We start from the raw sequence: 24,935 nt of genomic DNA, 5'->3' as shown, positions 1-24,935 counted from the left end.
AACTTGCAAAATAAACTCTTCAATATAAATCATGAGAAAATCCACGCTGTCGAAATAAACTCCGAAAAACAAACTTTGAAGAATAAACGCTTCGAAATAAATCTTTCAAAATCCACCGTCCCTGATTGGTGGACAGCCGTCGGCTCTACGTCCGCCGCGAAAAATAGTGCACTCCTCGCGCTTGGGGCTAGCCAGGGCTAGAACTGTGAACGAGGATTTCGCTACACCAGAAGTAGGTTGTCTGTCTGTTTGTGGCCCATGGCCAGTGTTACCAATTTACTGGGGGGGGGGGATGTTTTTTGATTGGGCGGCTGAGGATTTTTTTTTTTTTTTGCGTGTATCCTGGCCGGCTTTATATCTCTCTCTTTCTTTTTCGTGTGTGTGCGCACTTTCTTGGCCTTTCTTTTACCAGTGCGAATGACCGTCGCCGCGCAATCCGTCCACAACACCGCCATAGCCTTCTTCTCCTTCCCCCCCTTTTCCGGAAGCCTATTAGCCTCGTTCAGAGCTCAAGGGTCAAGAGTGCGTGTCCTGTATTCATACGCGCATCGTCCTTATCACTTTATAACTGGATATTCCGAAATCCTAAGTTGTTATTTGAAGAAAAGTAATTGATAACAGTACAAACATGAATAAGAAACATCATAATAGCATGTTCCGCGGTGCCTGCACATAACTCTCCTGAGACCGCCATGCACTACCATGCACTGTCATGACCAGGGTGTCGAACCGAAACGTTTTTCGTTCCGGTTTTCGTTCCGGTTACATCATAAACGATCCGGTACCGGTTCTGCTCCGGAGCAAAAAAATAACGGTTCATACCGGTTTTTGAACCGGTTCCGCTTCTGCTAGGAATATTCATCCCCACAAAAAAAAAATCAATGTTACCAAATGTAAACCCGTTTATTCCGCATACACGGTATTTAATATTAATAGACAGCTGTGAAATTGGTAGCTCCTAGTTCCTGTAGGTTACTGTCTGTTCAAATGGGCTTTCTCCTTTCTTGAAGTGCATGCTACAAACGGACTTGTTTGTCGTGATGTCATACATAAAGTACTTTCTTCCTGGGTTGGAGCGATCACGTCCCATCCCAATATCTGTTGCTACTGTCTAGCCAGCAAGCACCACCGCACGAGTACGACGCAAATCGGGGAACACCTTCACTCACAAACGCGCTCCGTTTTATTTTCTCCGTGTCCTGTCCACAAAAGAGTTGCCACTTCGCACAGGCTTGCCCTCGCGTATACATAAATGTATTCAACTTAGCTGCTCTCACACAAGGGACGCGTTGCGCGACATTACCGATAAAGAAGCCGTTATACAGCCCCCTTGGGTCGCTGTTTAGTTGAGGAGAGTTTGGGGGGATCAAATTAAAACTAGCACTACGGCACATTGCTAGAGAGTCACATGCACCTCTAAGTCTGTGTGCGTGCGCGAACGATAAACCATTACAGAAGGAGCCTAAAGGTCGTACCGACATTCATCCTCCCGTAACCGTAACCCTCGTATAGTATCCATGACATGACTTCAGAGGACACGACGTCTTTTTCATTCGCCTATCCGGAGTCCAAACCGGCGAAGTTTTTTCTTGGACCGAAAACCGTTAAATATATTTTTCGATTTCCCTCCTGAGCGAAAAAAACGTATACGGTTTCGATTCCGTTCCGGTTCGCACCAAAATAGCGTTTTTTTTTTCGGTTTTCGATTCTGGTTTTCGGTTCGCTCCGACACCCTGGTCATGACCGCCCTATTCTAATGCATGGAAGCCGATGTTTTCGCCCTCTGTTTATTTTTTTACGCTGAGTATGGCTTCCAGGATTTTTTTGTAGCTTTCGCACGCATAAATACGCCATCGTACGCTACCGGAAGTTCTTCCGGTAAGTAGACAACGAGTTACACGTAAAAATGCGGGTTACGTTTTTTACGAGGAAGAGCGAGTCCAGCCCCCTAGTGGCCAGGATGGCGGCTGAGAATCTGATAAGCGACGTTTATCACACACATACTCTGGTGTTCACGGATGGCTCCATTGACCACCGTTCCAAAAGTGCTACCAGCGCGTACTACATCCCCTCAATAAACAAGGCCTGGCAAGGGAAATCAGTTCGTTACCCAATCTCATCTACGACGGCCGAACTCCTGGCCTTGCTACACGCAGCTGCTGCGGTTCAAGTCACCGGAATACCTAAGGCCGTCTTGCTTACGGACTCCAGAAGTGCCCTCAACAACGTGATAAACACCATGTGTGGTAGCATTCTGGCCCGATGTATAAGGAGATCGTGTGCCCAGCATAGGCTAACCGGAGGTGAGCTTACGCTCCAATGGATCCCATCTCATGTCGGCATCAGAGGCAACGAACGAGCGGACCAGCTAGCTTCCTCAGCACACAACAGCTGCAGCCCATCCTTAGCAGTCCCGGCCGACACTGACAGGCTCATGGTCGTCAAACAGCTAGTTGAGATGCGTCATCCTGGCATACAGGACATCATGCAGAATCACCGACCCTCTCTTCCCACGAAAGATCTTCCCCGTGGTATGCAGACAATGCTCCATCGATTACGCACAGGATCTGCGTTCACGAACTCGCAACTGTGCAAGATCGGCTCCAGGGAGGACTCCAGTTGCGGACACTGTAATCATCCGGAGACAATTGCACATATCCTGACAGAATGCCGTGCATACCATACCATGCGGGAAACCCATCTTCCCCACGCCCGGCCTGGTATACTGACGCACGTCCTCTTCCCCGAAGGTCCTTGTGCGGAACGACTTTCAAAAACTCGCGGCCTCGTGCGCTTTCTTCAAGAAACGGGCCTAGCGGAGAGACCACTCTAGTGCACCTCTCACCTACAGTGTGCTTCCGTCCCATCAGTACCGGTCATCCTGCCTCTACATCACTTTGAAGTCCTCAACTCCCCTCTCCCACTTTCTTTTCCTTTTTTTTTTACTATAGTCGTGACGATGCCCACTTGAGTGCGGCCAACAACGCCAAGCTGCCCCCCCCCCCCCCATTATGCGAAGGATTGCAGGGGAACACATAAGTGTAAGATATGCGCAGGAGCGCACCACTTTAAAACCTGCACGGCGCGTCGTGAACCAAGGTGCGTTAACTGCGGAGAGAAATATACAGCGTCCTACGGAGCTTGTAGAGTTGCACGGGCAGCGGCGGCTACACACGCTCGGAGGGCTTTTTCGGAAGCGACCAAAGTATTCACTCGTCCAAATGCTACCTACGTTAAGCAGCCACCAAGGGAGACTCCTCCTCCAGCAGAGGTGTACAAAAGCACACTTAACCAGAAACACACACGCCCTAAAGGGAAAAAATCATTTGCTGAAGCTGCAGCGAAGGGGAAGAATAGTCCAGAAGTGCCTTTTGAGCCTATAGCAACAGCCACGCCAGCGACTCCAGCTCGTGCGCTCTAACAGGAACACGGCAAACAGAGCTCCCATCACACTGAGACGCAAGCGAATGTCAATCTTGAGATGCTCGTGCCATTGATCATTCTTGCTCTGCGCTCAATCTTGAAAGCGATACCTGGAGCATCTAAACTTCCGGAGGTGCAAGCTCTGCTCTCTCTGGAGCCGATGCTGAACAAGCGTACCACACTGACCAGTAATGACCGATAGGTACAAACATACTACTGTATTTCAGTGGAATATCAATGGCATGCGAACTAAATTAGGCGACTTTCGCAATTTTGTGTATAGGCACAATTTGCCTGTGTTGGCTATCAGCGAGCATCGAATGGATCCTTCTTTCCGGCTTTCAAACTACGTTACGTACGTCTCTGCCTCGACGACGGGATCCAGCCGGGCTATGTTGTGTGTTAGAAAGGACATTCCTAGCAGCCCTTTGTGCACCTCTAGCGATGGGGACTTCGAGTTTGTTGTCTGCAGTGTTCTCCTCCGCACACGAAGGATTGCTGTGGCTAGTGTATACATCGCCCCTTCTGTTCGCATCCCGGAAGACGCTATGAGGGAGTTCTTCCAGCGACTTCCTTCCTGTTTTATCATATGTGGCGACTTCAACGCCCATGGCAACAGCTGGGGAAGTCAACATGCCGATTCAAGGGGGCGACTGATTCAACAATGTATTGAAGACTGCAGCGCTGTGGTGTTAAATGGCGGCTCACCGACATATTTCCGGGGTCCCTCCTTTTCAAGCTGCCTGGATATTACAGTCCGCTCTCCCGATCTGGTTTCTCGCATGCACTGGAGGACGGATTTAGATACACTAGGAAGCGATCACATAGTTATACTCATCTCTTACTCCCCAATGGTTGCCGGATCACGACAAGAAAGAGTCACAGACTGAAACGTATTCAAACGCAGGACAGAGGAACTTCTACAGAATGTCACCACTTTTGACGAATTCAACGAGGCGCTGTCATCTAGTATTGCAGCTGCAACAAAAAGATATCGTGCCCGATCAAATATCGCAGCGTAGATGCCGAGTTCGAAAGGTTGCGGACAATCCGTCGTCGGGCGGAAAGAAGACTGCGAAGATCGGGTTGCATAGCGGATTATCACGAGCTTTGCAGGCTATGATCACTAATTCGCACTCATCTTCAACGTCTAGCCAAGCAGAGATGGAGAGCACTCTGTTCTACATTATCTCCATACACACCTACGGGACATGTCTAGCGGATCATCAAGGGCCTAAGCTCCCCGGTTGAACAAGTTAAGCCGTTTGGAGCACTAACCGTTAATCAGGGCACGACCGAAACATCTGTTGGGGAAGACTTTTGTAGGCTTCTTATTAGGCCCTCAGATGCGTCATGCACAACATCCCACAGGGACTCGGCACAAGCCGCGTACAGGGCGGTTGATTTTACACAGCCAGCTGAAGGTCCATATATGGACAGTGACATCACTATACAGGAATTGGAGGCTGCCATCCACCTATCCACGAAGCGGTCAGCTCCAGGGCCCGATGGGGTCTCATACAAAGCTATAGCCTCATTGGGACCGACGTCGCGCACTTTACTTTTGAATTTGGTCAACGACTCTTGGAGACGCGGCTTTGTCCCTCCGTCATGGAAGACGTCGCAAGTTGTGCCAGTCCTGAAGCCTGGAAAATCACCTAGACAGTTGACGTCATTTTGGCCCATCAGTCTTACGAGCTGCTTGCGTAAGATCATGGAAAGGATTATCCTACGCCGAATAGAGTGGTTCTTAGAGTTCCGGCGTCTGCTACCTCCCGAAATGGCAGGTTTCAGAAAGGCACGGACCTCGATAGACTGCATCACAAACTTGGTCACTCACATTGAAGAAGCTAGATTTCGGGGTGAGCTTACAGCAGCTGTTTCCTTGGACATAAAGAGAGCATATGATACGACGAGCTACAATCATGTCCTTTGCGACCTATACAATTTCAACGTCACTGGCCGGGCTCTTCGCTGGATTGCTGCTTTTCTTAATGGTTGGTCTGTTTTCGTGAGAACAGCAAAAGGCGACACGAGTTTACATACATTGTCAGCAGGGGTACCACAGGGGAGCGTACTCAGTCCTTTACTTTTCAATGCTGTCATGGCTGCCCTGCCTCGTCTCTTGCCCAAAGGGGTATTTGTTAGTCTCTACGCAGATGACATCTGCATATGGTCATCGGGAAAGCAGTGGCCTGCTTTACAGCGTTGCCTTCAGACTTCACTTGATCGCGTAGTGCACTTCCTCTTGGAGAGAGGCATGGACCTGTCTTCAGAAAAGACTGTAATGCTGCCTTTTACGCGTCGCCATCTTAAAAGATTTCAGCTACAAATTGGTCATCATCAGGTACGTCGTGTACCACATCACCGCTTTCTCGGCGTTACTCTCGACCGGAGTTTGTCATGGGTAGCGGAGGTGCGCTGTCTAAAAGCAAGAGCTGAGAGTCGTCTGAATGTTCTTCGTTACTTATGCGGTTCCCGGTGGGGCACATCTCCTCGGGCAATGCTCAGCGTTCACCGATCTCTTATAACCCTTATGAAAATGATTTTCTAGTTTCTATACAGGACCTATAGAGAATCTATCTATCGTGTCTAGTGTGAATCTTGTGCATAGGAAATAGATAGAAGCTGTATAGGGTTTTTAACTGGTAAACTCTATACAGTTTCTATACAGGATTCAGACTCTAGAATGTATACATTTTCTATACAGTCTCTATAGAGCTAATACTATAGCTGCCCCGAAAGATCTTATTTACGAACATGTGCTACTTGTTTTTTGCTGTACATTTGAAGAACAACTAATACATGTGATGTGTGCATGTATGAACACGGATACAAATGCTAATAGCAATATTGTGACTTATCACTTCAGACAACGTGAACATTTGCCGTTTAGTACTTTTTAATGTTGCACGTGAAGAACTGCTGCTTCTACACTGTCAGGGGAAAAAGTATAAAAAGCGTATGTATGAAAAGGTAAACGAGGGCGGAAGTAATATTTTTGTACATATTTCAACTGTCTATACCATCGTTTAAACCAAGTGTAACTCACTGATCGCAGTAGCTAATCGTATAGTACGGGGCTGGCTCATTAATTTGGTGTGGAGATTGTGCTGGTCTAGTTCGAGTAATTTGAATAATAAACACAGTCCTTAATGCAGTAATATATTAACAGCTGGAGGAAATGCTTTCAGTGACTGTTATTCGCTACTGAAATAACAATCTATGCGTGCTCCCCTCGGGTGGTGACCGAAATAAACCGTCCAAAATAAATCGTTCCGAAATAAATCGTGCTGAAATAAACCGTGTCAATATAAATCCTAGTAATACTCCCACGGTGTTCAAAATCTCGCTACCTGCGAGAAAACCACCGCCAGCTATCCAGACACCGAGTGCCGGTCGCCAATAGCCACAGGAGCGGTGATGGCCCGTGCCCTGTGCTCACGGGAAGAGCAGCCGGCACGCAGGCAATAAGAATGATTTTCTAGTTTCTATACAGGACCTATACATAATCTATTTATCGTATCTAGTGTCAATTTTCTGCATAGGAAATAGATAAAAGCTGTATAGGGTTTTTAACTGCTAAACTCTATACACATTCTATACAGGATTCAGGAACTAGAATGTATACATTTTCTATACAGTCTCTATAGAGCTAATACTAGGCGCCGAAAAGGTCTTTTTTAGGGACATGTGTTACTTATTTTTGCTGTACATTTGAAGAACAACTAATACACATGATTTGTGCATGTATGGGCATAGATACAAGTGCTAATAGCACGTCGGCCCAGGACGCACATTCCCCCAGGGCGTGAGTCGTGACGTTGCCCACATACGTGAGGCCGACAACGGCAAGCCACCGCACCACCACCACCACCACCGCTAATAGCAATATTGTGACTTATCACTTCAGGCAACATTTACCGTTTATTACTTTTTAATGTTGCACTTGACGAACTGCTGCTTCTACACTGTCAGAAGAAAAGGTATAAAAAGTGTATGTGTCAACCAGGGCGGAAGTGCCATTTTTGTACCTATTTCAACTGTCTATACCATCGTTTAAACCAAGTGTAACTCACTGATAGCATGTAACTAATCGTATCGTAGGGGCCTGGCTCCATGCATGCGCAACGTGCAGCACCGCATTAATTTGGTGTGGAGATTGTGCTGGGTTAGATCGAGTAATTTGAGTAATAAACACAGTCCTTAATGCAGTAATATACTAACCAGTTGGAGGAAATATTTTTTGTGGTTGTTATTCGCTACCGAAATAACACTATGCGCGCGCTCCTCACCCGTATGGTTGCATCTCTAGCTAAGACGGCTCCACATGTGGCCTAGCCATTTCGTTGCGTGTTTTATTAGTATCTGTTCCTCTGCAAACACGTCACAGGCGTGAGCGTGTGCAAGCGTATTTCTTCGGTTTCTTTTTCGTTCCTTTCTTTTTTTTTTTTTTGCGGTTTGGAGTTTTGCGCAGTGGGTGGGATGTGGCGGTGAAATAAATGGAAAGTTCCTGGTTTTTGAAATACAGAAAAAGATTATCGAGCTACTACCATCGGCTCCCTGTTGAAAATTCTTTCGTAACCTATTTCGTGACGCACCATCTATTGACAGTGAAGTCCACTTCATATAGTACATAAATACAGTTAGTATAGAAAAATGAGGCAACTTTGTGTCCTACATGAACACAATCTGTGTAGAAAAATGGGGCAACTTTCTATCCTATGTCTAACTACTTTGTTTTCAATGTATATATAAATGCTTTATCTATTTTCTATCCGATAGTATTCCCATTTATTCATAGAAACTCCATTCGGAGTAGATACAAGTTTTAATCTATTTCTTATACGCTCTATCTAGGGTTTCCTATAGAAATCCTGTAGAAAATAGAAATTTTTTTTCATAAGGGAAGTCAGATGGTTGCGCATCACATTCCCTTGCTACACAACCTCCCTGTTACCACAGAGAAGGTGTTAGAGTCTATCCTAGCAAAGGGCGTCAAACTCTGTCTTGGCCTTCCTCGAGCAAAGTCAAACGTTTTAGCCATGGCAGAAGCACGGGAACCACCTGTATCAGCTCTCAGAATGCAAGAAACGTTCCGCCACTACGTGCGGTTGGCAACGCGTCACCATCGCCATCCTCAGCTTCGAGCCATTATGAGTCGTCACCACTCTTCTTTTACCCAAGCTATCCAGACACAACGTGGTCTTATTCCGAAACACAAGCCACATACATTACCAGATATCCCAACATGGGTCCTGCAGCCTCCTGACGTAAGAATTAGTGTGCCTGGACTCCCGGGAAAGAAGGACATACCAACGCATGTTCTTCGTCAGTTCAGTCTTGAGCTACTAAACAGCTCCGCAGGCAGGATGCAGATTTTCACGGATGCCTCTACGACATCATCCGGCTCCTCGTGTGCATTTGTTATCCCGGAAGCGAATATCGAGAGAGCGCTGCGGCTGTCTCACGTCACCTCTGCAACGGCCGCTGAACTTTATGGAGTCCTCTTGGCAATAAGTTTCATCAACTCACAATCTTCAGTTGCTCGCTGGACCATCTATAGCGACTCAAAATGTTCGTTGCAGACCCTAGCTACCATGTTTACTACGGGATCTCTGGCTACAGGAGCGCAAGATGTCTTACACGCACACCATGCAGCAGTTTTAAAAGGTCATGACATCCAAATGCAGTGGATCCCTAGCCACTGTGGCATTGCAGGTAACGAGACTGTGGACGCTGCTGCACGCCGGGCTCTTCAACTAAGGCGCGCCCAGGCGATGCCCATTTATTTCACCAAGGGTGACGCGGAGCGAATGCTGAACGAGTTCAAACAACGAATGTGCAACACCTCCTGGTTAACAGGATCGGCTCGGGATTCGCTTCTGTACAAGGTCGACCCAGGGTTACGCTTTCGAGTACCACCTTCCTTTACGCGACAAACGACAACTGTCCTGCATAGGCTACGGCTCAATGTACCGTACAGCGCACGTCTCCTCTTCAAAATCGGAAAGCGAGACTCTCCGAACTGTAGGGAGTATGGTGTTGTAGAGGATGTAGAACACATCCTTCTCAGGTGTCAGAAATACGTCGATGCCCGAAGGACATTAGAGACAAACCTCTGTCGTGTGGACTTCCGAGCCTTCGACATCACGAAACTGTTAGGTCCTCCTTCGTCCGACAAGGCGCTAAGGGCACTTGAATACTTTTTGCATGCAACCGGGCTTATGGACATCCTATGACACGGTGAATGTGTGATGTGTCCTGTGTGCCCCCGGCGATTCCGCCACTTTATTCTCACTTGGGCGCAGCTCTTGAACTTTTGACCTACATGTTGAACTCCATTATCATCTCTGTTCGTCTCTGGACATCATCCCTTTGTGTTTTCATCATCTCATCATCGGTTTGAACTTTCTGTATTAAGTGTACTGGGGTAGCCAGTTTGACTTCGTCGAAACTAACATCCCCATTTTTTTCTTTATTCACATCACATCACATCAAAACCAGGACTTCGACATGGACATGTACCTGCGGCAGTCATGGAAGGACCCCAGGGTGAATTTTCGCAAATTCGGTGTCAACCGAACCGTCACTCTCAACGGGGAACACATAACGTCTCGACTGTGGAAGCCGGACCTGTTCTTGGCCAATGCTAAGGATGTGAGAACGCATAGCGTCACCATGGCGAATGAGCTCGTGAGAATAACACCCGACGGAGATATTCTGTTTAGCATCAGGTAAGGTCAAGGGGAGAGGAACGCGTCTCTTTGCGTTGTCAATGTCACTAACGCGCCGCTTATGTGCGTGACTGCATAGTGTAAGGGTAACACTCCTTTCGTTTTGCAGGCTGAGCACTAAGCTGTCTTGTGTGATGAATTTTCACAACTTTCCATTTGACAAGCAGAAATGCTACGCCTTCTTTCGTTCCTGTGAGTAATCGAAGTTATTTACTACGTAATATGTCCCCTTTCTCTCTTATGGGCGTCGGAAGTCCCTCTACGCAAACGGGGTGAGCTGAGCAATCGGCCCGCACATTGCTGTCGTCTCATTGCAGAGTAGGACACAGTTCGCGTTATTGAACAGAACGAACTTGTAACTTACATCAAGTTACAAGGTTACCTAAAAATGAACGAGTTCCTCAAGAACTAAACTCAAAAGTAACGAGACAACTTAAAAGCTACAAAAAAAAAAAAAATTAACTTAGTTAGAGTAAGGAGTCCCCCCAACATTGTTTACGATAGGTCCTGTGTAATCAGTGGTATCGTTAGAGGCCGTACTTCGAGACCGACAAATTAGCCCACGGTGATGGCGTTGCAGCTGAGGTAATATAGTTGAAACTCCCTTCGATTTTGTTGAAGCGTACGCTGTGCATTGGGGGGGGGGGGGGGGGGGGGGGGAGTATGTTTATTAAGAAAAACAGAAAGGAAAGGAAAGGTTAGCCAGACAGAGGTCGGCTTGCTATTCCAAAAAGAAAGAAGGAAAGAAAAGACAAAGAAGAAAGGAAAGAAAAAGGAAGAACAAAAAACACACAAAACTAAAACCGAAAAATCACACACACGGTCACACAATCACAAGGCGTCGCATAGGGTTGCCACCTTTTTTGTTCGGTAAATGCCGAACACCGGGTGGGGTGGGGGTGGTTGTCGCGCCCTCCATCTCTCTGCAATGTATGTTGTGAATGAAGAGAGAGTAGGAAGTCACTGAAAAGGTTAGCCAGCTGCAGGACTCGAATCCACATCTTCTAGATTACCGGTCCAGGGCTCTATCAATTGAGCTAAGATAACACGCCTCCCCGATGACCTCCAAGGTTGCGTCTTTAGGGACAAAGCTCATCCACTCACTCACTCATTCCACTTTCACTCATGTTTTCTCACTCACCCATACATTCATACGACGGGCGACGCAAGCGGCATCTGTTGAATTCGATTCGATTGAAATTGCTGTTCACGCCTCCCCGTATGTTGTGAAATAAGCGAAAGAAGATGCTCGTCACGAAGCAGTAGGCACTCATAAGTCTCGCTCGTTGTTAGGGGCTAGAGATTGTGTTGGTTTTGCAACTTCCGACTTTGTAACAGTGTGGTAGCAAGCGCAACGCAGTGGTCTTTGTATACATAGATCAATCATAGATCAATACGATGTATGAAATGTCTTGTTTATCAAAAAGTTGCTTTTGTTATTTCATACCACAAATAACAGGTAGTCGATGGTAGCCAGGACACGCCTAAAGGTGAGAGAAGCAGAAAAGCCCCTGATAGGCCTGCTGGAATGCATAACGTCGGATTTTTACTGGTCCAATCAGAACAGCCGGACATCAGTCAGACATATGTTGGCATAGTTCCCTTAGAAGTCGGGCTAGGACGCACATTCCCCCAGAGCGCTAGTCGTGACGTTGCCCTCCTCTGTGAGGCCGACAACGGCGAGCTCTTTCACTGCACCACCACCACCACCACCACCCTATTGGTCCAGTCAATTTCATCTGCATCGTGCCCAATTATGTGAATTATCTCAAACTATATAGGTGATATGGGGTATACGGTTACTGTTGGGTCCTACCAACGCCTCCCTCCATTTTGCACCCTGTCTGGATTGGGTGAAGTGGAATTGTGAGGGACCGTATCAAATTCTTCAAACTTGAAAGCTGGTCGCTGGGTACGCAGGGTTCTAATAGTAGATGAGAGGGTTGTCTACAGTGTCTTCATGTGGCTCAACGTATAGCTTTGATTGCTCATTTTAGCTATCGATCAATCTTTGTCCACAATGACAAAGACACAAACGAAACACAAATGGCGACAATGACACAAACGAAAAACTGAAGTCGTAAAGTTTTTACTCCTACTTCAAAATTTTCGAACATTTTATGTCCGTATTGCACCTTCACCCGGACACCAAACGCAAGCTTTGAATTTCCGAACTGTTCGGGTGAAATCTGGACATGTGGCAACGCTAGCTGTGCAGGAACGCGCTTTGGGACAGTTTGCGTTGAAGTGGGTCTGAGAATCCTTACGGAGACGAGAGGTTGCTTCAGCGCTTAAGGTTGACACTGAGCTACACGAAGATGCTTGAAATTTGCAATTTCTTAAAGTTATGGCATCACTGTCTCGCGTTTATCAGATAGGGACCTAACAGGAATGGGACGAGCTAAGGAGTGTCGATGGGCCGTGTCTGAGCAGAACAATATTATTCAGGAGTGCTGTCGTGGGTGCTTTCCTCACACCTAGACCGGACAGTGTCATCTTGCACGCTGCACATTCACTTAGGGTTTCATGCTTGTCAGCAAAACACATTGAAAGGTTGACACTGCCGTTGCGCACGGGTGGCAATCAGAAGGCCGAAACTCATAAGGCGGAATTATCAGAAGGCCGAAAATCAAAAGGCCGAAAAATCAAAACACCGAACAATCACAAGGCCGAAAACCAGAAGACCGAAAAATGAAAACACCGAACAATCAGAAGGCCGAAAATTCAGAAAACCGAACTATCAGAAGGCCGAAGAGTCAGAAAACCGAATTATCGAAAGGCCGAAATATATAAGTATATAAGGAACCCAAGATACGAAAACTTTTATTCCAACTGCGATAAAAAATTAGCTCTACAAATTAAGTAGGATAGACTTGTTGTGAATTAATACAGCAAATAAATTATTTCACCGAACTTCGCGTTAATAACGTACTTTCGATCACTTAGGGGAAAACAAAAGGGAAAAGTAGACATATGAACCACTATGTTATTGTATTTTATTTTACACAATGGCAATAAGTTAAAATGAAAAATTACGAGCTATGCAATGACATTTCCCATTCTCATCCCATTTTCAACAACGGCTTCAACCTCGGTCATTCCTAAAACCACTTTCCTATCATCAGCTGATTCAGCTCTGACTCAAAACCGCACCTAATTGTTCGGCCTTTCGATAAGTAGGGTGAGTAGCCGAGTGAATGGCCTGGGACAACTGATGACTATTCTGGAAGAAATCATATACTGTGCTCCTGTGTCAGGGGACAAGCGTGGTCATTATACAGTTCTTGAAATAGAACGGTACAGAAAGTTGCAGACTTGCAGGCGAAGCAAAAAGAAAAAAAAAAAATCCTACAGATCTTGTCATAGATATCCTATGTAGGGGTAAATTCACGATGGTCATTAACTGGGTTTAAGTTATTTCTGTATAGCAAGCGATTCAGACGGTTGCTTGTTCAAATCACGTTCCGGTCACCAAATGTAGAGAAACACCAACTCCTCTACAATTCATTCAGTGGGTGATACAAGTCATTCACTGGTATTCACCCACGAGGCACTTTCTTTTTGTAGTAAACATGTAGTAGATTTTTTTTTTTCTCTAGCCAGTCTATTTCTGAGCACCAAATGCTACGCATTCCAATTATTCGATTTCTGGTACAAGAGCCAGGAAACAATTTTTATAATCTTACGACAAGAAGAGTCCCATTCAGGGTCTTCTGTCTCTTTTGCCTTTCCATTTTCGGCCTTTTGACTTTCGGCCTTATGATTTTTCGGCCTTTTGGCGTTCGGCCTTTTGATAGTTCGGCGTTATGATTTTCGGCCCAGTAAATCTGGTGGTGGTTGGTAAAATAACAAGGGGAGGTTGAATTCGCGCAAGCGAGTTCTGCTACCGAAAAAAAAGAAAGGACACGGTACGATTGCACCACAGAAGGTGCGAGCGCACCGCAAAAGTTCACCGGGGCGAGCGTCTTGACCGCGACCACGCAGGACCGAGCGCGCCGTTCACATCTAGGATCATAGTAATGTCCACGCACCGTCTAGTATAGGGTTTCTAGTGCAGATTTCACAATGAAATTGACAAGAGCATTGAAGGCCGCGTCCCTGTGCTTAGCGTCCCATACGCCTAAGACTTTCTCTATGCTGAAGTCCCTGCTGTCGAGATGGCCAAGGTTCTGCCTCAAGATGCCTCTTTGTGCAGCATGTTTTGGACAATGCATGATGTTCAGTGTTTTCCACTGTCCCGCACAGTAGACAGTTGGGTGAGTCCACCTTGCCCACTTTATGAAGACTCTGGCGACCATAGGGCACATTCAGGCATAGACGATGCAGGAGAGTTTCTATGTGTCTGTGCGTTTTTGAAGGTATGGTAAAATTCAGCTCCGGGTCTAGCGTGCGCAGCACTGACGGACCACTGTCGGCTTGGTGCCATTTTGTCCTGCGGATGTCATCAGTCATAGACTTTAGGAGAGATTTGATGTCCTGCTCAGAAAACGTGACAAGATGTTCTCTCGATGACAGGTGTGCGATATTCGCCATTTCGTCCGCCTTCTCGTTACCACTTATGCCAATATGGCCAGGTATCCACTGAAGGTATCTACAGTAAATCTGTTTCTTTGGCATCTGCGCGTTCTTTGTACGGATACGTTCATGTTTACATTGCATGCAGGAGAATAATCCATAGTGACTTGCAAGAGTGAATGCCCCCAAGCCTCGTTAAGGGTTTCATAATTTGTGCTGTCTTTTTCTCCTCACTTCATGTTATCAATAAAACAATCACTTGTAGAACACACAATCACATTCCAGAAATGTACATACACTGTTAGAAAAAAAGGTATAAGTAAGGTATAATAATATGCTCTTATACCTCTTTTATACATTCTGCTTCAGATATATACCTTTGGAGGGTACAGAAGAGGTACAAATTTCCTATTTATACTTCCAACCCTTCTCAAGGGCATGAAAGAGGTATAAAGGAGGGCTAACGTACCATATTTATACCTCATCACCACGCGTTTATATCCGGTACCAGGAATAGATCACCAGGCTATGCTTTTCACGGTACGCTATCCCCGAGGACGTATAAAACACATCTTCTTCTTCTTATGGGTTAAGAGTAAAGTTAAGAGTACATGTCATCGGAGGATTCATGGCGCAGGATATAGAACGAGCGAGACAGCACTCCCAGGTCATCGTAGAGAAAAGCTGAATAGGGCAACTTTTCTATCACTTTCCTGGCCAGTTTCGAAATATTTCCAAGCGTCGCAAGCAGGATGAGTGTCCAACTCACGAGGCAACTGTTGTTATCATGGCAGACGCACATCCGATACACCACACGGTGCTGACCTGGTCCGACGTCGAACCCGTCATACTGCAGATCCCGATTGAGATGCAAGATTTTGACTTAGTGAGACTGGCTTACACGAACTTCACAACTCAGTTGGAGACGGGTACGTACATCACCAAATTCAGAGCCTCAATTCATTCTAGATTCATCCCGCATATTATACCAGCCACCTTCTGCCAGCCTTCCACCTTGCTACAAACGTAGTGAATTTAATTTATGATAGGCCCATAATATTGTATGTTTCCATCAATTTCTATCTCTTCTAGCAGTAATATACTGCTGATCCATGAAGAAGACCGAGAGACACAGAAGACGACACACGCAAGGTCTCAGTGTGTACTCACTGAGACCTTACGTGTGCCGTCTTCATAGATCTACACCAGCTAGCCTGCACCCTTTCCCTTGTTTCATATACTGCTGAAACGGACTACTGAGAGGGAATGTTGAGGGCGTTCTCGCGGTCGCGAGCAGTATCTAAAGCACAACCAGCGGTATAGTGAGGGGGCAGGAGCTTCCGGAGATTCAGTACCCCGAAATGTAGTCGGCCATGCATGCGTTGCGCCATTTCTTTACAGTCAACCGTATCTTTCAACAAATAGGATGACCACCGGCCAGATATCACCATGTTAGTGTGCGCCACTGGTCTGACAGCCTTTTCGTTTGTTTTGTGGCATCTTAGCGGCGACAGGGAGGTGAGAATGTGAAATTTTCTATTCGACAGGATCCTTCTCAACGCTGCGTATCGGCTTCATATTTGACCGGCAAAACGGCTTCCACATCATTCAGACATATTTGCCCACTTTCATTGTGGTGATCGTGTCCTGGCTCGCGCTCTGGATTCGTCCGGACTTCATTCCTCCGAGGGCAATCATTGGAGTGAAGACTGTACTGACCATAGCGTCCATCATCATGACCGTAAGCACCCACTTCCCGAACGTCAACTACAACAAGGCTATCGACGTGTGGATGATTGCCTGTATCGTGCAAGTCATGGGTGTGCTGGTGGAGTTCGGCATCGCGAACTACCTCGTCCGAAGCAAGCTGAGTCGTGTGGAACAACTCAAGTCCCTCAACCCATTCAGGGTAAATAAAGATGGTCTTATGTTGTCGAACTTTTGATAATTTTGTTCTGTAGCTGTAAGCGCGCTCTTATATCTTAGTCGTTGATGATGTTGTTATTCTACTCGAAAAGTGGCACGTGACCAATTACTAGAGGCTTTTAGAGAAGCATAAGCGCCCTCCGACTCTGGCTCCGTATCGCTGTCAGCCAATAGGAGCGCAGCCCGCTCAGTCGGAAGTCGATATGCTTTGGGACACAAGCGTTCCAACGTATCCCATCCTGCAGGTGCAATACATGATTACCTAAGACCTCTACTGACGACTCCGTGGTCCCTTTCGTTTTCCTCCTGAAGTGTTCGAACATATTATTCGCCCTGTCTAAACACTTTCCCTCTTTTCCTTTTCTTTCCATATTCTCTTCGTTTGGCCCTCCGCTGAGACCCCCACCTCTGTCTTCACGTTCTCACGGTCCACTGGTCACCTTTGTACTCCGCACCTGTGCTATCATTCCGTCGCCATAACCCCCTTTTTAGCCTTAATTCCTGGAACGTCACCTACACGCGTTCTCGTTTCCTGTGTAATCCCTTGGACTTGCGTTATGTTGCGCTTCTGATACCCCTGCGTTTGTATTTATGATATTTTCATTTTTACCTGTATTTGCATCCTTTCCATCACCCTGTTACCCTCTCATGCCAAAACTCCCCCGTCAACTGTATGGGCACCGTGCACTAGCTGGAGGGCGCTGCGCTCGCTTGATCGACAGCGACACCCGTGGCGATTTCGTGCGTAACGGTCTGGTACTAACGCCGTATCGGCGCCTTCGCGTATGTATAGCTTTGGTGCGTACGGGTTGTTTCCCGAATTTTATGTCAGCTTTGGGGCTTTGGCCTCATTAACCCGTGAGACTACTTGTGCGCAAGTGGTTTGTAGCAAGGGCATCTGCTCTGGAATACGAAACACGTAAAATGCATGCGAGGGGGAAGCTTTTTGCGCGTGGAACATTATGTGTCTATGAACAATGTGTTACGCAGTGTGTAGCACACACAAGCATGTAGTATTTATGCGAAGTTAAGTGCATGCTTATCTTGAAGGGACTACCAATTATTGACTACAAATCGGAGGTCAGCTACGTCCAGCACCTGCGCTATGAGGATGGAAATCCCGCACTGAAGAATTCACACAAATAATACAGTCAACAACAAATTGTAATATATACAGTCGACCCCCGTTTATCCGGACTTCATTTATCCGGATCCCGCGGTATCCGGACAAAAGGCACGGGAACGGATTTTCCTCCATGTATTTTGTTCTCGTTTATCCGGACTTCAGCTTCCGGACTCGGACAAGAATTCCAGGGAACGAAAGTCGAAAATTCTTGTAATCCAGCTTCAGATATCCGGACTGCCGTGAGTAAGAGAAGACGCTGACCCCGCTTCGTCACCCTTTTCGCTGTGTTGGGGTTATTCCCGTCACACGTCAGGGACCTACATTCCTCCGTAGGGGAGACAAAACCGTGCACGATGACCCCCTTTTCTATTTGTGTGCGTTGGGTCTTGTTGACCAGTCGAGTCATTTGGAAATATCTCGAGCAACTGTCCTGCTGCTTAGGGCCCGTTGGCCGATGAAGACATTCCCCTAGCTGAGCTGCGATCCCTGATGCAGAGGCTCACTGCGACTGCCGTAGATGATGCTGTGGTTTCTGACTACGTTGACGTTGATAAGGATGATGACGCGTGTGCAGCTATGACTGATGACGGTGTGATTGCTGCTGTTGCCTCCGATGATGTGCAGCAAGACGGTGCCGATTACGCCAGTGAGAAACAAGGCTCCGACACACTTTGCGTCCGCACTGACATTCTTCGAGCAGCGCAACAGCGTGGCTCAACTCTATGCAATTAACAAACGTTTGCAGGAATCGAGTGCCTACACTACTATGTAACAGCTGTCATTGACGAGATTTCTGTGTTTTAATTAAACCTTGCTCTGTAGGACGTTTCTATTCGGTCGTTTCATTTATTCGGATGCTCCGGTATCCGGACGATTTCGCCGGGAACGGCACCGTCCGGATAAACGGGGGTCGACTGTATTATGAAGATAGCGGAAAAAAACTTTTTCGTTTCTTTGTCATGCATAATCCCTTAACGTGATCATGCACTGCGGTGGTAAGTTACTTAGTCAACTTGTTCCCAATCTTGCATCATTCTCCACAAATGTCACACAGATGTTGCTCAAGACAGGGGATGCCCTTTTAGCCATTTGTGCCTGCATTTCACACACGGACATACTAATACAAATCAATCAGTCAATCAAGATTGTTTCAGGATATAAATAAGGCCTGTTTTTGTTTGTTTGTTTGTTTGTTTGTTTGTTTGAAAACGGATATGTAATGATAATAACGTTTCATTAGTGCTAAAGAACGGCCACAGCGGCCTTCGTATAGGCGTACGTAGCATCAGACACATTGTCGCAAACTGCAACATAGGTCCTACTGCGTGATGCTGGTTCGGTTGATGAGGTCCTACGCGTCTATGATGCATATGCAGTCATCTCGGGAGGGTTACTCAACTATCGGAAGACCAAGCTAATGCCTCGCGGAGATTGGGATTCCTATTCATTTCTGCCCTTCTCATGGCGCTACATCCCTTAAAATATTAGGTGTTGCGTTCGATCGTCACGGTCCTACGACCTCAAACTGGACGACTGCACTGCAAGATCTCTGCTCCAGGTGTAAAGCTTCTGATGCATACGCGCCGTCCTATCTAGAGCGTGCATATCTGGCTCGGAGTGTCTTCTGTGGCCGGTTGTGGCATCTGAGCCACGTTACAGTTGCTCCTCATTCCGTAGTCATACGTGCTCATACTGCCCTTCTGTCCTTCCTTTGGAGGAAGCGGCGCGGTAGGCCACTAGCTCGTACTCTGCTATGTTTTCCTCTGTCTCAGGGTGGACTGGCCCTACCTGACATGGCCCTGGCCTGATGAGCAAAGGGATTGCCCTGAACACCGTCCTACGGATACTTCGTGGTGAGCCATCGCCAACGCAAGTGCTCCTAAAGTACTGGATGGGTCCATTAGCGCGAGACATTTTGCCAGAGGCATATGATCCATCATTCCCAGCGGCGCGATCTCCTCAGCGTTTCCATGCTACTGTTCATGCTTATCATCGCAAACTGGAGTCTCTCTCTGTGTCCGTGAGTGCCCCATCACGAATGTGCCAAGCAGTTTTATGGAGCGAAGTGCAAGGCAGCGCAAACTGGATTGGACGCCTTCAGCAGGTTAGAACAGTTCCATGGGCGCAAGCCATAGGCTCGTGGCTCCCTGCTCCCTTGCGTGACGTGGTGTGGAACTTTGCATGGGGCATCCAACCCACGCGGGACCGCCTTCAGACATGGAACTTGACCTCGACGGACAATTGCCCGTACTGCAATTGTGTCGAGACGAACCACCACGTGCTTTTTGACTGTCGGATTGCAAGAATTTTTTGGTAATTGGCTCGGCGGCATACGAACATCATATGCCCAGTGCCCTTACATCGTCGACAGTCCTGCCACCGGATTAGCGCACTTTTAACGGCTTGCGGGGCACAGGTTCTGTGGGCAGCGCGCAGCAAAGTTGTGGCACAGCGTCTGCGCAACATCCCTGTTTTCGTATTGGTTCGGAAATTGAGAGTTAGCGTAATCGCCATCCTGCAGCAGGACCTCTTCGCGCTGGGAGGGGAAGGCTTCCGGGGTCGATGGCGTGATCACCCTTCCATTGTCATTCAGGATGCGTATGTTAGCATCTTTGGTGCACATCCATAAATGTAAATGTATAAAAGCCATCTCATATGTACATATATAGCCACAGTGACGAATATGGTCGTCATGTGTATATAGTCACAGTTGTGTATTCATATGTACAGTCCCATAGTCATGCAACCATATATACATCTTGTGCATTATAACTAATTCCAACTACTGTATCAGTGTGTATTAATATTAGTATTAGTACTCGTAGTGTGCTCTATAGTATGAGTCGTCTAATAAATTTTCTCAAACATAGAAACAGCCAGCAATATCATGCAAAAGAAAAACACGACATAAACTATGCTAAAAAATAAAACAGAAATCGACAAGATTAAAGAAGAAACAGATATTTGCTGTTCGACAAACGCATGATTACTTTTTTTCTTTTTTTTTAAGAATAGGAAGGAGCAAAGAACCACTTGGAAACCAAGATCACAAGATTTGGCAACGATAATAACATCATAGGGACAGAATGCACCTACATAAAATGATGACGGGTTGCGAAACGCAGATCGGGGAGGACAAATACTTCCCATAGTATTATAATTCCCATAAATATTCCCCTGTGTTCGCATGCACGTTGTATATTGGAGGAAGACCATGCTTCCAAAAGCCAGTCTCTGCCGACACGCCGCAACATTAGGGTCCGAGTAAAAGGGATCAATACTGTCTGACACATAGCAGGCCTTATTTCAAGCCAAACTCCACTATATTCATTGGTCATTGTATTTCGCAATTGTTTCACGCAAGCTGCTGTACTGTAAGTCCGCATCGTGACGCTCAACTGGTGACTGACAGATATACTAAATGCACGAAATGAGTTAGAAACAACGGATTTTTTTCGTTATAAACAAACACAAACGGATCGAGCAGGAAGTTGCCGTGAAAGGGCTCTCTCAAATACGTGACCGGCGGGACGATACAGCGAGAAGGACGAAAACTTTACGGCATATTGCCTCTCTTTCACACTAACTTGGTCGTCGTGGCAGATTACAACATAGAATTAGTTTCCATTTTATCTTCTCCTTTGACTTTCTATGCAGGCAGCTTCAAATTAATCGCTCTTTTCCAACGGCGAAACTAGGACACTAAAGCACGGGACTGCAAGACGCTGTTGACTGGTACCAGGGCATTACGCCGCGTTTCCCCTCGAGGGCTCGCTGCCGTCGACACCATATTGAAAAAAGCACTAGAACCTGGTGTTTTTGGTGGCTGTGATTTGGGACATTCTTGGTGCTTTCTTCTCTGATGTTAGCATCAGAATTCCCTGGTGTGCCTACACTGTAAACTGAAAAACACCCTTATGGGTGTAAATGGCTTGTCCTATAACTGACACCTCTTTTTACACCATATGGTCTTAGAACACCCTTTTCAGAGGGTGTATTCTGTGTAAGACACCCTTTGAAAGGGTGCTTTTCCATGAAAATGCTTTCTTTTGCACCCTTTAAACACCCTTTTAGGAGGGTGTTTAACAACTTTACACCCTCCTAGAAGGGTGTTTAGAGGGTGCAAAAGAAAGCATTTTCATGGAAAAGCACCCTTTCAAAGGGTGTCTTACACAGAATACACCCTCTGAAAAGGGTGTTCTAAGACCATATGGTGTAAAAAGAGGTGTCAGTTATAGGACAAGCCATTTACACCCATAAGGGTGTTTTTCAGTTTACAGTGTAGTGTCTGTTCTCTGATGTTCCACACCAGGACATTTGATGTGTGCGCTCAGGTGTTGCGCACCAGGATCCCTGGTGTTTTATGATGCTCCACTGTTGAACATTATGATGTCTCATGCGTTCAATCCCGCGATCCGCTTGGTCCGTCAGGAACCTCACAATGCACTAAAGGCTGTGCATAGCTGTAGACATGTGTGTGTGTGAGAGAGAAAGCAAAACAGTGCAAGCGCAGCACCACAACACGAACACGGTGTTAGTGCTGTCCTGTTTGTTTTTCTCTAAGCGTTCAAAACTATGCACAGCTTTCAGAGCCTTGTGAGGGCGCTGAGGAGTCAAGGACCTCACGGCATCGAATGCGTGAAACAGCATAATGGTCAATAGTCGAGCATCATAAAACACCACAAAGGGATCTTGCCATGCATACATGAATGTGCGACATTCAACCAACACGATCTGCTCATTATTCCTGTACTAAGGCTGCTTGGGATGTACTCATTAATGTTAGCGACTCATCAAACCAGTCAACAATACAACAAGATATCAAAGGTTCCTTTCTACTGCAAAGGTGTCCCAGCTGTTAGCAGGCTACTAATTGTTTGCATATAGTATACTGAGAATCAGAAATAATAACAGACAAGCACGTGCAACAAAACTGTCTATATTACTGCTATCATTGATGATACACATTTAGGAGAAGTATGCACTCCACAATATAAAAGTACAAAAAGGAGCAATGTTATTTCTTCTGCGGGTGTGAATACATAACATGCGGCACAGTTATAATTTAGAAAAGCATACTCGATCAACTCTTCAGTCATTTTCCGTCCTCTCTTCTTGTAGTCCATATCCCATGAATAATCAGTTCACATGATGCCGGACGAAACGCACATTCAAAGACGTCACATCTACCCCGAATGCATCTCTTGTATTTTCTCACACTTCCACTTGTGCACGGGTTCGAAAGCAAACTACGAGATATAATGCAGAACTTCAGAAACACATATTCAAAGTTGTTCACATTCGAGCGCAGTTTTTATGTTGAAAACCAGGACGGAACGCTACCTCAACCACACCGGCCAGCTCCTTGAGTTCAAAACAGACACTAATGCCGATAGCGCTGTCGGTATCTTATGTGGCAAAGAGATCTCTTTGCCACATATGCGTTTCGTCCGGCATCATGTGAACTGATTATTCATGGGATATGGACTACAAGAAGAGAGGACGGAAAATGACTGAAGAGTTGATCGAGTATGATTTTCTAAATTATAACTGTGCCGCATGTTATGTATTCACACCCGCAGAAGAAATAACATTGCTCCTTTTTGTACTTTTATATTGTGGAGTTTGAAAACGAAACTTTACGCTCGAGCGTAAAGTTTCGTTTTCAAACTCGAGTGAAAGCCGCAAAGCGTGTCAATTTCGACACTCGGGGGAATTATTTGCGATGCGAATTATCATTCCTTTGTAAAAGAAGTTGCGCTAAGGAACTCATGATCATTGTAAACAGCGGTTTTCATGGTAACAACGTGTAGTGCTCGTACCCTTGCGCCTGTAGGTCTGGTGTCTGTGAACCACACCAGACCGCTCTAACGGTCACATCAAAACACTACGTCTGTCTAGTGTGCACACCAAGCATTCTAGAAGGCACCAGAATCATTCTGGTGTCGTGGTAGTCCATTCTGGTGTTGACATCAGGAGAACTCGACAGCACCGGAATCACCCTGGTGTCACGCCAGAAATTTTTGATGTGCACATTACAAACATCAGAAGTGTCTAGTGTTAACGCCAGGAACATCAGGAAACAGCAGAATAATTCTGGTGATTTTTTCAATCGGGCAGAAAACTCTAGCGCACGGTGCCCATATATGTTCCTGTACCATGTTCATATTTCGGTTACCTGAAGAAGTGCAGTCTCGTGCACGAAAGTCTTGTTACCATGTGTAAATAAATAAGTTGCTCCTACCGCTTAATATCACTCTTTTTTTTTTCTTTTCACAGAAGACGCCGTGGGGTCCGAGCAAGGTCTCTAAGAATGCAGAACGTGCCTTAAAGCTGGACCGTTTATCACGCTGCATGTTTCCTGTTCTCTTTATGGGATTCAACATAATTTATTGGTCCTTGTATTTAACTGTGCCCGAGCCTGATTTAGACGTTCCATGAGGACCTTCTGTGACGCTCAGCTAGATGTGAAATCACAAATAAAGGCGCTACGATGACCACAACCAGCATATAGAACTCTCTTAGAACTTTTCGCACCACCACACATGTAGTGTGTTATACTTTGACGTTGAACTGCTGGTGTAAGCAGCTTCTGACGATGATGCCGTTTGACACCCGAAGCAAAACGAAACTGGGTAGACAAGATCCACACAATTAAAATTACATACGTGCACATAATAAGATACAAAGAAGAAAAGGCGAGGCACAGTACCACTTTACAAGTCAAAAATAAAAATCGGTGAAGTGAACAGAAACAACTCGTATCGGTGTTGTATCCCCGAAATCATGTAATTCTGGAGAGTCACTGTCGGCTGTTCGTCCCAAACGGAATATATCTTTCGTGCCTTACATCTCAACTGAGATCGATATCGGCAATGAATACTCTACGACAGTCCACCTCTGTCCAGGATATTTAGTGTGCCAAAATTCCCAGAACTGCGGGACACCCCTCTTAAAGTTGGCTTGACCTGCGTACTCGCTGTCCCACATTGAAGCAATGCATTCCAGCTGTTTATTATTATTATTATTATTATTATTATTATTATTAGGATATCCGTTGACCCCTAGCTTTAGAATGAAGTGTCCACACTTAGGTGTTTCTATGAGAGATTATTCGATAGTGTACAAGTGAAATGAAAGCGCATGAGTGCCGCAGTTTTTTTTTTTTTCCTGTGCGACTTACTTTCGCAGTGTTGGCTTCATGGCAG

General features: G+C 46.1%; 1 protein-coding gene across 1 annotated transcript in view; it reads left to right on the top strand.

The window, feature by feature from the left end:
- LOC135383749 (glycine receptor subunit alpha-3-like) overlaps positions 1-24,176 on the top strand; it is a 29,401-nt gene extending 5,225 nt beyond the window's left edge. Inside the window, exons 2-6 of the mRNA XM_064613086.1 lie at positions 9,931-10,160; positions 10,270-10,352; positions 15,470-15,604; positions 16,223-16,584; positions 24,007-24,176. Coding sequence (XP_064469156.1) covers positions 9,931-10,160; positions 10,270-10,352; positions 15,470-15,604; positions 16,223-16,584; positions 24,007-24,168 — 972 coding nt within the window. The 3' untranslated portion in view covers positions 24,169-24,176. The remainder of the gene's footprint in view (positions 1-9,930; positions 10,161-10,269; positions 10,353-15,469; positions 15,605-16,222; positions 16,585-24,006) is intronic.
- Positions 24,177-24,935: the final 759 nt, after the last annotated feature.

Source organism: Ornithodoros turicata, chromosome 2 (genome assembly GCF_037126465.1).
Source record: "Ornithodoros turicata isolate Travis chromosome 2, ASM3712646v1, whole genome shotgun sequence".
Classification (NCBI taxonomy): Eukaryota; Metazoa; Arthropoda; class Arachnida; order Ixodida; family Argasidae; genus Ornithodoros; species Ornithodoros turicata.
The sequence above is the reverse complement of the archived record's forward strand: the minus strand, read 5'-3'. Positions and strand labels throughout refer to the sequence as shown.